Source organism: Pelobates fuscus, chromosome 8, assembly GCF_036172605.1.
Source record: "Pelobates fuscus isolate aPelFus1 chromosome 8, aPelFus1.pri, whole genome shotgun sequence".
NCBI classification, from domain to species: domain Eukaryota; kingdom Metazoa; phylum Chordata; class Amphibia; order Anura; family Pelobatidae; genus Pelobates; species Pelobates fuscus.
In genome coordinates this window covers 166,056,074-166,071,259 of record NC_086324.1, presented here as the reverse complement: position 1 = coordinate 166,071,259, position 15,186 = coordinate 166,056,074, and the positions used below count along the sequence as shown (strand labels likewise).

Here is a 15,186-nt window from a genome sequence, read left to right as displayed (position 1 = left end):
TGAATCTTTAATATACAGTCACTAGAATACAGACTGTGACATGGAAAAGAGCTTAAAGGGACACTATGGTCACCAGAACAACTACAGCTTATTGAATTTGTTCTGGTGAGTAGAATCATTCCCTTCAGGCTTTTTGATGTAAACATTGTCTTTTCAGAGAAAATGCAGTGTTTACATTACAGCCTAGGGATAACTTCACTGGCCACTCCTCAGATGGCTGTTAGAGATCCTTCCTGGGTCATGGCTGCCTAAAATGCATCCAAACATTCAGTATCTCCTCCCTCTGCATTCAGACACGGAACAGCTTTGTTTCACTATACTGTCTGACACTTTGCATCCATTTATTTTATGTCACTGTATCACTGATACTAGCTAGAGAGCTCTGACCTGTTAATATCAGGCAAAGAACTACAGGTCCCGGCATGCTCTGCGCTCAGTGTGAGCCCCGCCGGCCGCCGTCGCAGATGCTAACCCTGGATCACGTGACGCTCTGAGCGCTGTCTGTGCGTGGATCACGTGACCAGACAGTCAGTTCTCTGAGGGAGATAGAGAGAGCGAGTGGAACCGTGAGCTTCCCTCAGCCAGCGCTCCGGCACTCAGACAGCACGGACATGGCGGACGTGTCCAAAAGAGTGTCCTGGTCAGGCCGGGAGCATCCACATCATCATCAACAACAGCCGCCGGAGGAGGAGGAGGGGGAGAGCACCCCGCTGCTGAATGGCACCAACACAGGCGGAGCGCAGCATGGCAGGGTGAGAGAGCTGACAGACCCCCAGGTCCTCAGTGAGTGGGACCCCCCTCCCCCCCAGGTCCTTAGTGAGTGGGACCCCCCCCCCCAGGTCCTTAGTGAGTGGGACCCCCCCCCCCCCAGGTCCTTAGTGAGTGGGACTCCCCCCCCCCCCCAGGTCCTTAGTGAGTGGGACTCCCCCCCCCCCCCTCCCAGGTCCTTAGTGAGTGGGACTCCCCCCCCCCCCTCCCAGGTCCTTAGTGAGTGGGACTCCCCCCCCCCCCCCCCCAGGTCCTTAGTGAGTGGGACTCCCCCCCCCCCCCCCAGGTCCTTAGTGAGTGGGACCCCCCCCCCCCAGGTCCTTAGTGAGTGCCCCCCCCCCCCCCCCCAGGTCCTCAGAGAGTTCTCCCCCCCTTCCAGGTCCTCAGTGAGTGCCCCCCCCCTCCAGGTCCTCAGTGAGTGGGACCCCCCCTCCAGGTCCTCAGTGAGTGGGACCCCCCCTCCAGGTCCTCAGTGAGTGGGACCCCCCCTCCAGGTCCTCAGTGAGTGGGACCCCCCCTCCAGGTCCTCAGTGAGTGGGACCCCCTCCCCCAGGTCCTCAGTGAGTGGGACCCCCTCCCCCAGGTCCTCAGTGAGTGGGACCCCCTCCCCCAGGTCCTCAGTGAGTGGGACCCCCTCCCCCAGGTCCTCAGTGAGTGGGACCCCCTCCCCCAGGTCCTCAGTGAGTGGGACCCCCTCCCCCAGGTCCTCAGTGAGTGGGACCCCCTCCCCCAGGTCCTCAGTGAGTGGAACCCCCAGGTCCTCAGTGAGTGGGAGCTGGACAGGCAGGGGGGACCTGGGGCCACAGTGAGTGTAAGCTGGACAGGCAGAGGGGGACCTGGGGCCACAGTGAGTGTAAGCTGGACAGGCAAGGGGGTACCTGGGGCCACAGTGAGTGTAAGCTGGACAGGCAGGGGGGGGGGGACCTGGGGCCACAGTGAGTGGGAGCTGGGCAGGCAGGGGAGACCTGGAGAGAAGTCACTGAAGGCTCTGTAGCCAGAGAAAACCTCAGGCCGGATTAGTGGGAACTTGTGAGGTAGGTGGCTGGAAAATAATTAGTGGTAATCTACGGAAAAGGTAAAATGTGAGCAAATGCTGCAATAGGAGGTATGTAAGGGAAATGTTATCCATCAAACCAGGAAGTGACCAGATAATTGTCAGGAATTCAAACTGAATTTCAGAATTTTGGCCAAATTCAGTTCAAAGACCGTTATTATTTGTTTCCTACTGTTTTGGCCTAAATGTGAAATTCCCTTTTAATGCATATTAGCCAAGCCTTATACTCGAATCCCATTCAATTCACAAAAGTTCTTATTTTTGTGACGATCTCTGTAAATGCTGTTGCAGTTTAGAATTCGTAATGTGTTCTTTTTACATCATACACTGGTGGCTCTACAAAGGAAGTCTTATTTCTGTTACAGTCTTTGAGAATGGTGATAAATAATCCATAGCGACATCTCACATGCTTTGAATTTAGTTTTTAGTTTTTTTTCTCCTCTCCAAATGCTAATGATTTAATGATGCGAATATGAATTATTTTGAACCAGTTTTGATTATATATTGCAACATTTTGCTTATTTTTTTTTTTTTTTTATACTTCTAGTGGTGCAATAGACAAACCCCATGCATTGCCCCAAATCTTTCCTAATATATTAAAGTGATTGTTGAAATCAGTGCTGACTTGTTTGTGCAGACCAGCTATAAGAGGATATCTCCTAGATCACATTCTTAGAACTGAGCTGCTGAAGATATGGAGTGAGGAGACAATCTTGATGCAAGTCTGTTCAGATAAAGAAGTAGTATTGTAATCTTTAATATACCAGATATATAACCGTCTCTGGAAAATGATACTTGAGCCTTACAACAACAAAAAAAAACGACTTTTCTAGGCCGATTCATTGTCTAATCCAGGCATAGGCAACCTTCAGCACTGCAGATAAGAGCATTATGGGGGATGTAGTCCACAACATCTGGAGTGCCGAAGGTTGCCTACCCCTTGTCTAATCACTGATACAAACTTCAGACTAAAATAGCAATATGATGATCATAACTGGGTTGGGTTTTTTTTTTTATTGTCTATTATAACCTAATTTTTTTAAATTCTGTTTTCGAGTCTTCATGGTAGCTTATTTAGTATAATTTCCCATTTAAGCATTAGTCACAGCTTTGCTGTTTTAGACTACATTTTCAAATTTGGTTATCAGTTAGTTGCTAATCTGTGTTTAATTCATAAACATCTTAACATAAAGTTGGAGATTATCAGCATTTTCCTTTCCTGTTGTACTGTAATTACTATGTTGTCAAGCTTCACAAAGAGAGATGTACCATTAAAAAGACTGAAGCAAATGCCCAATTAGAATATAGAATTCTCAGACTTCAGCTGATTAGTATCCAGAATTCTACTGGGCATGGGCGAGGGAATGCCTGCTGCTGAATGGGCATCTATGCCCAGAGAAAAAGAGACTCTTAAGTTGGAATTTTTTTGACATTTTTAATAAAAAAAATGAAATAACCTGAAGTGGCTTTAGCAAGTTATTTATATAATAAAACCAGAATTGCTGTAAGCTGTAGGTACTTAGTGGCCATTGAAAACGTTTAGGAGAGGTTCTATGCTTGGAATATAATTTGGACTCGTGTGTCTCAGACTAGCCGATGCCATAATAATGTAACAGGGTTAGACACTCTAAATACAGAAATATGTCCATTCTTTCTGGTCATATGGTGTTTATTACCGCTATCCTCAAGCGTGTTCTTAAATCTTCCTTTTGTCAGTTTGCCAAAGAAAATGTGAAATCAAGATCACAATGTATGCTTGTTGTTTCCAGACATTTCTCGTGTTACGTTGCTACTGGTGGGAGTACTGTGTACCATGAGATGTAATGCGTGGCCTGCGTTATAGAATCTTTATTACTGTGCGGTATAGTGTAGAGCTGGGGGCAGCATTGAAACCAGCCATTGGCTAGTGAACGTTTAGCCTTGGCAAATAGAATTTTATAAGTTGTATGTTTATCAACTTCAGGCTTTCAGGGGCACCATAATAACTTCATCTTAATGAAGTTGTTATGGTGTCTGGAGGCCCTTGTAATAGACAAGTTTTTAACTCGGCGACAGAACCAATGTGGCTTATCTTTTCCCTCTGGGAAATTGGTGGTGAATGTCTCCTGATTTCAGAATCACATGGTGGCTAGTCATCTAACTCAGGACTGATTACGAGAACACGTTTTCTAAGAACTGTCCTAGTTTTTCCAGTCGTTTGTCACGTTTTCTGGATTTTGATTTTTCCATCATGCTATAGTTGGGGCATTTAACTCCTATGTGGTTGTCAAACACTTTTGGGTAGCACAGTGAATATTCCTGTGGCAGCCGTGGCCATTATATGGGGTAGCCAGAAGGAATTCTACATTTATAAAACAGTACTTACAGATTATTACATCCTCTTGGTCTGAAACTCTGTAAAGCATCCTTGATACTTTCAAAGTCAGCTTTTGTTAGCACTGTAAGATTATTAAGAGAAAAAAGGGATGTTCTATGGGTGAATTACTTCCATCATAAACTGTAGCTGTTATTGTGCTTAATGTCTCTTTAAGAAAGTTATACTTGATAGAGGAATTGGAAGCTTTGCAGGGACTTGAAACAAAACGTTGATGCATTTCTCCCCTAAGGCTATTTCATAGAATTAGTGGATGCAGTGATCCTGAAAGCAGTTGGATCACGAAATTGGTAGCCGTATGTACTTGTTTATTTTCGGTTTAATAAATGCAAGCTTTGTATTTGATTTGGGAGTGGGAAATCAGTTTAATTAATACACATCCATTAGAGCCAGACCTTTGTTGCAGGTGTGTCTACCGCAGCATGTAAAATGCCTTATTACCTGCATTGTTTTGGTTGCTTCGGGTGTTTTTCAAAGTAAGACTAACGTTTTTTTGATTCAGTTTTGCCTAATCAAAGGGTCCTTTTTGTAGTCTTTTAATCAAAAATCAGCATTGCAACAGCCCGTTTTCAATATGAATTATATAGTTCCCCTTGCAGTGTCCTAGCCACATGGTTAACTTGTGAGTTATTTATTCAGTTTATTCTCTAATTTGTGAATTGTTGTTAATTTAAAGTGGATTTTTACATTTTGAGCCAAAACAGCCAATGCTGAAATAAACGCCGTCTTGGAGACTTTTTCCAATTTTAACTATTGCTATAAAAATTTGAATTGTATGATTTTCCGGCAATTGACACTTTAATAAATAGCTCCACTGATGGCAAAATGGAACAAATATTTTGCAGATCTGGTAGGAGGTGGTGATGTTTTAAACTAGAGATTGTGTATACTCTCCTATACATTGTATCTTGTCCTATCCCTAGTTCCACCACACACCACAGCGGCCATTTCTGTTGTGTCCAGATGTTGAGTTACAATACCAGAAGTGTGGTTCCTGTTACTGTTAAACAGGGTTCTCCAAACTCTGCCCCTCCAAATGTTGCTGAACAACAACTCCCCATGATTCTTTGAAATAAATGGATAACCAGAGCATCATGGGAGATGCAGATCAGCAACATATAGTGGGCCAGAGTTTGGAGAACCCTGCTTCAAAATATCCCCTGTCTTGGGTCCATCTCCAGACCTTAGAATTCAGAGTTTGTCTCAATGGCTTACGGAATATTCAGATGGAGAATGTTTTATATACAAACTGTGCTGTTATAGGCTGTGTTTACTGATAAACAGAAAGATTAGAGGAATTGTTTGCAGTTATAACAACCTAACCGTTTAGAGAGTCAGGAAAGGGAAGTTAAATGCTTTTATTTACAGTATTTAAGATAATTGAGCGATCAAATCTCGGCAGTTCTCCCGTTTGATTAGTAGATCGGACAGATATTTCTGCTTGGCTGCAAGTCAGCAGGTTCAGGTATTGGTCTGTCAAGTCCTATTGGGCTGTGACGCGTTTTCCTCGGCTCGTACACAGAGCAGTCTGCCTTTTGGGAAATTCCAATGCATTGTGAAAACTCACCCCTCAAAGCTTTGTACTTCTGCATTTATGGCTTTTATAGATTACTTGCCTGGCTAGAAAAATGACAGAACTGAATACTCTTATCTCAAATGCAAATACACAAAACAAAGTGTAGATTGCTAGAACTTTAAAGAACCAAAAAAAACCAAAAAAAACTGATGGCTATCGTGAGTCATTCAGTTGCAATATAATACCGAGATCCTTTTGTGTGGCACCCAGGAAGTGGCCTAGACCTCTTATGAAATTCTCACTTTTCACCCATTTGTGAGAGAATTTGCAAAGTGTGAGGGCAGTGATTGTTCCATCCACATATCACAGATGTTAATGTTATCCAACAAGCAGTCCTAATTTTGATGTTTCCTATCCGTTGTCGTTGGCATTTATTTCTTTCTTCAAACTATAAAAAAAAAAGTACTTTCCCTTTCTCAGATGTAATTTACACTTTCCACATAATTTGTCAGTTCCACCCTACCCAGCCCGCAGTGATTGGCTGGGAGTGCTGCGACAGGCTAGAGGTGTAACTCACAAATTAGAAGATGTAGAGATTGGTCTTTGGTTGGCAGTGAGAGCCCTCGGTTTTTGTCGATCTATCTCATGTTTGACAAACAAAGGACGGGGCCCTGAAACCCTTGCAACCATAACCACTACACTGAGCTAAGCTTAAGTGTCCATTTATGGAAGAGATATTGGGGAATGGGAGACGGTGATACTACCTAAGAGTTCATCTAGAATATTGTCTTCATAAAACCAAAATGCAATGATTTTGAGTTTTTAGGATGTACGTAGCTGTATGTTTGTTTCGATAAAAATATATATATATATTTTTTATAGATTCTTTTAGATTGCCCAAAAACCACAATTGTTGACCTGTTTGGAGCATCACTGACATTATTTGCATAGCTTTCTTGCATTCTTCCTCTAACAGTGGTTAAGCCCTGAGTGCTGGGCAGCGATAGCTTAGAATTATTGTAAGTCAATCAAGGAACTTGTTTTGCAAAGTGTTTTAGTAGAGGAAGTAACAGTGTCACTAGCATTACCTCGTGCTGAATGTTCTGCATGATGGTACAATGCATCTAGCGAAACTGGAAATTCAAAACCAGATTATAAATATTCTACGAAAATACACCAAATATGTGGAACTGGAAAGGAAGAAATTTGAAAGTCATGCACAGCCATCAACAACCCTCTTGTTTCTGTAGGGCAAACTTGTCTTGTTGCAGTGACTTGTCTTGTGCACTTGTACAGCGCTGCAGAATATGTTGGTATTTGTAAATAATGGTCACTCAGAAGCACAGACCCAATCTCCTCCCAGAATGCATTGTGTGTATGTGTTGGGGGGGAGGCAGTGTGGTCACAAAACACATGTTCTATATATATCTAGCGATGTGTCTGTGTTCAAACTGTCTGTCAGCTCTGTTGCCACGGAAACCATGGCATCTCCCACATCTAGTAACTTTATATTTTTGTTTTATTCCCATTAGGTCAATGTGTGTGTTTGGGGTTAAATGAGGGAGATGCTGGGTTTGGAAGTATCAAGGTTAACATGTTATCAGTAGCCTTGTGTATTGCCAGAGGTTGGTGATACATGCATGGTTACTTTCTATCGAGCCGTCCGGCTGCCATTGTCACACTTTATAGAGTCCTTCACCATTTGTTTTTCCATAGTACTCCAGCCAAAGCTTTTTTCAAACTGGCCAGCTGAGCACGGTGGATCTTGGCGATGAGAATAATGAAGTGGTGAGTTTGCAGATAACCTGTCTCTCTGCCTTTCCTGTTATTCACACAAATCTCATAGCCGTCCATTTATTAAAACATTGAATGTCCTATTTTGATTACAGTGTTTTGCATGTTACAATCATTAACAGTTCATAATGCTTCTGAGCGGATCATGTTGCTACTGATTTGTGAACAACCATCGCCACTTGTCTGGTCACATGTCCCAGTCAAACGACTTCTTTGTGAACCTTTTTTTTTATCATTCTGCAGTATCTAAGATGTCACTGTGAAAGTTATGGGAGAACACGCCAGACTTACAAATAAATACATTAGTTTATATCTCTGGTGTGTTGGCGGGTGTATTGGCCCTTATTTTCCCCAGTACCTGTAAAGTACAGAGGTTACTTACCTATAATACCTATAAAAAAAATATGCTGTGAATAAACTGTAACACATTGCTTAGATTAGGTCCACCATATTTATCCTCTAACCTGGTTAGAAGACAGTCACTGAGTTTACCCTCTCAGCTGTATAGGCGACATCCGCCATGTTTATCCGCTATAAAGCTTGGATGGCATCCACTGTGTTCTCAGCCTAACCAACTTGGGTGGCATCCATTGTGTTCTCAGTCTAACCAGCCTAGATGGCGCTCATTGTGTTCTCAGTCTAACCAGCCTAGATGGCGCTCATTGTGTTCTCAGTCTAACCAGCTTGGGTGGCATCCATTGTGTTCTCAGTCTAACCAACTTGGATGACATCCATTGTGTTCTGTCTAACCAACTTGGATGACATCCATTGTGTTCTGTCTAACCAACTTGGATGACATCCATTGTGTTCTGTCTAACCAACTTGGATGGCATCCATTGTGTTCTCAGTCTTTCCAAATTAGATGGCATCCATTGTGTTCTGTCGACCGAACTTGGATGGCATCCATTCTGTTCTCAGTCTTACCAAATTAGATGGCATCCATTCTGTTCTCAGTCTAACCCGCTTAGATGGCATCCATTGTGTTCTCAGTCTAACCCGCTTAGATGGCATCCATTGTGTTCTCAGTCTAACCCGCTTGGGTGGCATCCATTGTGTTCTCAGTCTAACCCGCTTGGGTGGCATCCATTGTGTTCAGTCTTACCCGCTTGGGTGGCATCCATTGTGTTCTCAGTGTAACCCGCTTGGGTGGCATCCATTGTGTTCTCAGTCTAACCCGCTTGGGTGGCATCCATTGTGTTCTCAGTCTAACCAGCTTGGGTGGCATCCATTGTGTTCTCAGTCTAACCAGCTTGGGTGGCATCCCTTGTGTTCTCAGTCTAACCAGCTTGGGTGGCATCCATTGTGTTCTCAGTCTAACCAGCTTGGGTGGCATCCATTGTGTTCTCAGTCTAACCAGCTTGGGTGGCATCCATTGTGTTCTCAGTCTAACCAGCTTGGGTGGCATCCATTGTGTTCTCAGTCTAACCAGCTTGGGTGGCATCCATTGTGTTCTCAGTCTAACCAGCTTGGGTGGCATCCATTGCGTTCTCTGTCTAACCAACTTAGATGGCATCCATTCTGTTCTCAGTCTTACCCACTTAGATGGCATCCATTGTGTTCTCAGTCTAACCAGCTTAGATGGCATCCACTGTCTTTCTACCCTTTTGATAACCAGTTTTTCTCTTTACTGCAGGAAACCGAACTTACTTCTAAGCTGGACAAAGATGTAACACACACAGAGAATCTATTATCCCTCAAGTATGAGGTATGAAAAATGTGGTTATTTTTAATAAAAAAAAATGCATTTAAACAGTTATGCATGTGTTTTTAAATATATGTTAAGACCCCCATAATCACCACAGCACATTTAAAAGGGGATGGTGCTAGAAGTCCATTGGCTCTATATCACTGTTAAGCATCAAACCATTTTGAAACCGTTTTAAACCTTGGACCCCAGTGCTCCATCACTAACTGGACTAAATTTCCTGTATTTAGAACGTTCTGCCAAGGCTGGCAGGGAATGCGTTTTAAGCACATCGAATGAAACGTTTGTAGATGTTGGAGTTTCTGTTATGTTTATAAAGTTGTCTGACAGGCTCATATAAAGTGTGCAAAGTAATAATCCTATTCTGATCTGCCATTTCTACAGAGTTTGGATTACGACAACAGTGAAAACCTGTTGTTTCTGGAAGAAGAACGTAGAATAAATCATACGGTAAGTTGTCCTTTTACCACCTATCCAAATTTTTTTATTTGTATCCCTTACTTTCCAAAAACCTAATCTGGTGGGAAGCCACTAATTCTTTAGCTCTGTAGTTGTTGGATTAGCACTCACGGTTTATCTTTACCGATATTAGTTTTGTTGTTTTGTTAATATATTATTTATTTATTCTGCAGTATTGAAATCTTTAAAACATGATTGCTGACCAGAAATTCTAGATATTGATGGCCCGTTCTGGCCTTTTCATTCCGTCTCCTGAAGATATTAATGAAAAGGTGTTTTGATAATTGGCACAGTTTACCGTGATTTTTGTATGTATACCTGAGTCAGTGCCCAGTAGGTGTAGGAGGTTGGGATTAACCGTAGCCAGAACTTAGACAGGCACACAAAGCACTGTAACCACTACTGCGTAAAGGAGTGGTTATGGTGCACAGTCTTTTGCTGCAGCTTCTCCAGTTTGGTCCAAATGATTTAAAATAGCTGTTTAGAGAGAAAAAATAAATTGAGGGCTCTCCCAGCATGCTTTGCTGCCAGTAAGATAATGGAAAATGGCTTATCCGTTAAATGTATAAATGTTTGCTTGTTTAAGTGAATACATTTAAAGTGTTGCATGTCTCTTTAAGATAAATCAATGCAGTCCTCACAGGATGCTCCCTTCTATATGCTGCACTAATCAATGGACCTAATTTGTGGTGTAACTGTATTATCTTAATTTGTGTGAATGTGATAAACAGGGCTTACTCTGTGTGCTGTATCAATCTGTAGATTAGAGTCCCGCTCATCATAATCCTTTTAACTTTATTTTGTAATTTTTTTTTTTTTTTAAATCTATTTTTGTGTTTCAGGCATTTCGGACGGTGGAGATCACGCGATGGGTGATATGCGGCATGATTGGTATCTTAACTGGACTCATTGCCTGCTTTATAGACATCATGGTTGAACAATTGGCTGGTGTGAAATACAAAGTGATCAAAGACAGTATCCTCTTACCAACAGTGGTCCGCGCGGAGCAGTACTCACACTCCGAGCTGTCCCTCCACCCCCCCCATTCCCAGCTATGCTGAAAGACCCAATATCAGCAGCAAATGGCTGATTATAAATGTTTGTTTTTCAGATAAAAAGTACCTGTTTAGCCCAAGTGAAGATAGTTTGTTGAATGTTTGATTGTAGGGAAAACCAATCTATTTTCAGTACTACATAGTAAAAACAAAAAACAGAAGTTATAGCTTTTATTACTTGTCATCTGGGGTGGATATTCAGATAACTTCAGCTGTTGGCAAACTACAACTCCCACGAACCTTTGCCACACATCAAGTGCCCATTATAGTTCATTTAACCCATTGAAAGGAGGGGCCCCACAGAAGAGCGTAAAACCCATGATTACTGTATATTATTTGTTCAGATGCTGTCATTCTCCGTCATGTGAACCACAATTAGCCAGTGTTATGTGTCATGGTTTTATTTTTGTCTTTGAATTTTTGTCGTCTTCACCGTCATTTTTTTTAACAAGTGTGTTAAGATATCGACAAATTCACAGAGAAAGGAGGGTTATCGTTCTCGCTGCTCCTCTGGGCGACACTAAACGCTGCCTTTGTCATGGTGGGCTCTCTCATAGTCGCCTTCATAGAAGTGAGTGTCTTCCTGGGTTGTGTATATCGGTGGAAGGGAATGGTTTCATTTAAAAGTAGAACCTTTGTCATGTATAAATCCAGGTGTCTAAAGTTTTCCTGACACAATAAAAAAATACTTTCATGAAATACTTTCATTTAAAAGTAGCACCTTTGTCATGTATAAATCCAGGTGTCTAAAGTTTTCCTGACACAATAAAAAAAATACTTTCTTCCTTCATATTAGGCATTTAGCTTACGGTAAATCAAATGGTAAAAATCTCAGTTAAAAAAAATAATTTTAATTCCAGCTGAAATTTCAAAAGGGGGAAGGGTTAAAATAGTTACTCAGGACATTGTAACACTGTAATGATCTCTTTATTAAAGTAACAGAAGGCACAGGTTAATATTACGATTTGTGCTTGATGAGTGCATGTTGCATGTTGTGTAACTCCTGTAAGATACACACACGAAACCACAATGTTATTTGTGAAGTTAAAGGACCACTCTAGGCACCCAGACCACTTCAGCTTAATGAAAGAGAAACTGCTATGTTTGTGAATGGGTTAAGCCTTCCCCTATTTCCTCTAGTGGCTGTCTCACTGACAGCCGCTAGAGGCGCTTGCGTGATTCTCACTGTGAAAATCACAGTGAGAGCACGCAAGCGTCCATAGGAAAGCATTATGAATGCTTTCCTATGTGACCGGCTGAATGCGCGCGCAGCTCTTGCCGCGCGTGCGCATTCAGCCAACGGGGAGGAGAAGAGGAGGATCGGAGGAGGAGAGCTCTCCGCCCACCGCTGGAAAAAGGTAAGTTTTAAAGACTTTCCCCTTTCCATAGTCGGGCGGGACGGGGTCCCTGAGGGTGGGGGCACCCTCAGGGCACTCTAGTGCCAGGAAAACGAGTATGTTTTCCTGGCATTAGAGTGGTCCTTTAAAGCAGATACTTTGATCTGTCTGAGCTGTAATTAAAGCAGAAGCCTCTTTACACCCTCGGGATCTAATGCCTCTCCTAGCGATGCTCCTGTCCTGCATTTAAGCTGTCTTTATTCTGGAATCTGTTGGGTCAATTTGTACGACTGAGTTAATCCATTTGCATGGCAGATATTTCGCGTAGACGGAGACTAGACCTGCACAAGTCTTGCCCAACTCGTTTCCCCAAAAACAAACTCCCAGTATTGTTATGGTCACAGTTGGATGCATTCATTAAATCATGAATTCCAGTAAGTTGCCAATTAAAATGGGAAATATGAGCCAAAATGAGAAAATGGCAATAATATCTAATGCTCCTTTTTTCAAGATTTTATTTATTTTTTATCATAGATTTTACGACTTTGTAGCAAATTTCAGCCACTCAAAGTTTAGTGAATAATTGAAGGAACCTGTATTCTCTATTGCTTATCGGTCTGTTTTGTTTTTGCAGCCGGTAGCTGCTGGCAGCGGCATCCCCCAGATTAAATGTTTTCTGAACGGCGTCAAGATTCCCCATGTTGTCAGACTCAAGGTACAGATGATGACATTTTACCTGTGTTCACAGGATCACCGACAAAGAAAAGCTGTGGTTGTTTTAGAATATGTAAATCCATTTAGTTAAAACAAATATTGTCTGCCAATTGTATGTACTCCTGCTTCTTCTACTCTAAAATAAAAGCTGAGATTTCCAAATTCAGAACTAGAGTGTGTGTTTATTATGATTATTTATAAAGCACCAACAAGTTCTGTATCACTGTACGCTTTTTAGCATGGTGTACAATATATAGGAACGTCGGCACAAATTGCTTGGTTCTCTGCTTAGGAGATTGCAATCTAATTTGTGTAGTACTTCACCCATGTTGAGAGACTCCTGAGAGCTTGGCAAGTGAGCTTACAATTTAGTTCATATTGATAAATGGCCCACTCTCACTGGGTCTGTTAGTGGTATGTACCCATTTACATCTCCATGAAATGTTTCTCCTTTCTTCCCCTGTCCAGACATTGGTGGTAAAGGTTTGTGGAGTCATATTCTCTGTAGCAGGAGGACTTGCAGTTGGAAAGGTGAGCTATGTCGTGTTTACGTTCTCCTTTATTTACCCCCATTACATTTCAGTGACCTTTCACCCACAATGGGAGGGGGGGGGGGGGGGGGTCATTAAGACTCTCCCTCAGTAATCTCTAACCTCCAGCAATATTGTTCTACTTAAGTGGTTTGACTCTGTATGGTGATTGTCTGAATACTTCTGCTTTCCCCTAATTCAGGAAGGTCCAATGATTCACTCCGGGGCTGTTGTTGCAGCTGGTATTTCTCAGGGAAGGTCGACCTCTCTGAAGAGAGACTTTAAGGTCAGTCCAATACACACACAATCACTCAGACTGTAGACTTTGGTCTGAGTTTACAGCTGCACTACACATCTTTTATAGTGCTGATCTTCACTGTGGCACATGTGGGGTTAATTGCTAGACCTTTAATCCCCTCTGTTAGAAAATCTGCATGGTTTGCAGAATAAAGAAATAAATACTTCTGTTTAACTACAGCTGTGAGTTGCAATGTTGTGAAGCTGTTTGTGCATGATCAGTGTATTAAAAAGGGCCGTGCTGTGAGTAGAATTGCGATTACATTTGCTCTTAAAGAACACTCTAATAAAAACTTTAATAAATATACATGCATATCTGCCTTCAAATTTCAGGTGTAATGCTGCTAGACAGGACTAAATGTTAATTGACACTGCCAATCTAGAGGGTCCATGGCACACTCACCAAGGGTAGTTTAAAAAAATAAAAATTTAAATCTATAAAACTTGCCTGTTCCAGCACAGAACAGTTTTGTCACTGCAGCCAGGTGACTTGTCCAATCAGACATTGCTTGCAAACATACATGACACATGTGCAACGATTGCTGAGATATGCCAATTCCTAGAAGCATTGCCCACCTTCAGTGTCTTTATGCCGTGCTATTGTCTGTGGGATATAAGGAATGTTTACTTTATACATATCAAAAATCATTTTAAATGATTTATATATACATATATATTTTTGGGTTATTTGCTTCCATAAACTCCCCCACCTAAAAGATTGCACACCACATAGGTCATAATTAAGTAATAAAATTAGGAACCATTAATATTACTGTAACATGATGAAACTTAAATCTCCTGTCAAGGGCACGCTGGCTGAACTGTGTAGGGCATGCTGGCGTACCTGCTGAGTTCTGTCAAGTTCCATTGTGAATGCCTGCCAAACCCTGCAGGGCACGCTGGTAATTTATTGAACTCTGCATGGTCCCATTGAGGTTCATTTTAAAGTACAACTGAACTTCTACAGATTCTCTGGGAAGATATTTAACTTTGCTGGGTTCTGCCAAGTTCAGCTGCTCTCTTCAGGACACAACTATTGAACTCTGGAGTAAAGTCCTGCAGGGCACATTAAGAGACACTTCTCAAAGTCCTGCCATGCTCCAACACAAAGTCCAGGTCATCCTTGGCAGCACGCTGGCAAAGCTTGTGATGCCCTGTCGGTCATGCCAAGCTCTGGTCCCGAAACTGGGAGTTCACAGATAGGACACACATATCAGCACTTCTCTACATCTCCCTCCTTACAGTGACCTTGTATGAGGAACAATGCAGACAGCTTTCTTAGAAACATACCTTTTTTTAATTCTCAGAATAAAGTTCATCTCCATTTCACTTCCTCTTTTTTTTTTTCCGTACAGATCTTTGAATACTTTCGCAGAGACACCGAAAAAAGAGATTTTGTGTCTGCGGGAGCTGCAGCTGGTGTGTCTGCAGCGTTCGGGGCTCCAGTTGGTCAGTAAAAACATTTGAATACATTTGTGTTTCCCTGATCGTTGCAAAGTATATGTGAAATATCCCCCCATGCCCTGGCTCAGTGACTGTATTAAAAATGTTATCTGATATAGTTTCATATTGCTGTTGTCCTT

The 15,186-nt window shown here is 42.2% G+C and overlaps 1 protein-coding gene across 2 annotated transcripts in view; it reads left to right on the top strand.

Annotated features, from left to right (window-relative positions):
* Window positions 1–513: 513 nt before the first annotated feature.
* CLCN7 (chloride voltage-gated channel 7) overlaps window positions 514–15,186 on the top strand; it is a 40,230-nt gene continuing 25,557 nt past the window's right edge. Inside the window, exons 1-10 of one of the 2 annotated variants that reach the window (XM_063430701.1) lie at window positions 514–752; window positions 7,429–7,500; window positions 9,140–9,211; window positions 9,596–9,661; window positions 10,513–10,645; window positions 11,187–11,296; window positions 12,697–12,777; window positions 13,245–13,307; window positions 13,509–13,592; window positions 14,959–15,052. In XM_063430701.1, the coding sequence (XP_063286771.1) occupies window positions 612–752; window positions 7,429–7,500; window positions 9,140–9,211; window positions 9,596–9,661; window positions 10,513–10,645; window positions 11,187–11,296; window positions 12,697–12,777; window positions 13,245–13,307; window positions 13,509–13,592; window positions 14,959–15,052 (916 nt within the window). In that variant the 5' untranslated portion in view covers window positions 514–611. The remainder of the gene's footprint in view (window positions 753–7,428; window positions 7,501–9,139; window positions 9,212–9,595; window positions 9,662–10,512; window positions 10,646–11,186; window positions 11,297–12,696; window positions 12,778–13,244; window positions 13,308–13,508; window positions 13,593–14,958; window positions 15,053–15,186) is intronic. The other variant, XM_063430702.1, reaches the window with a different exon arrangement.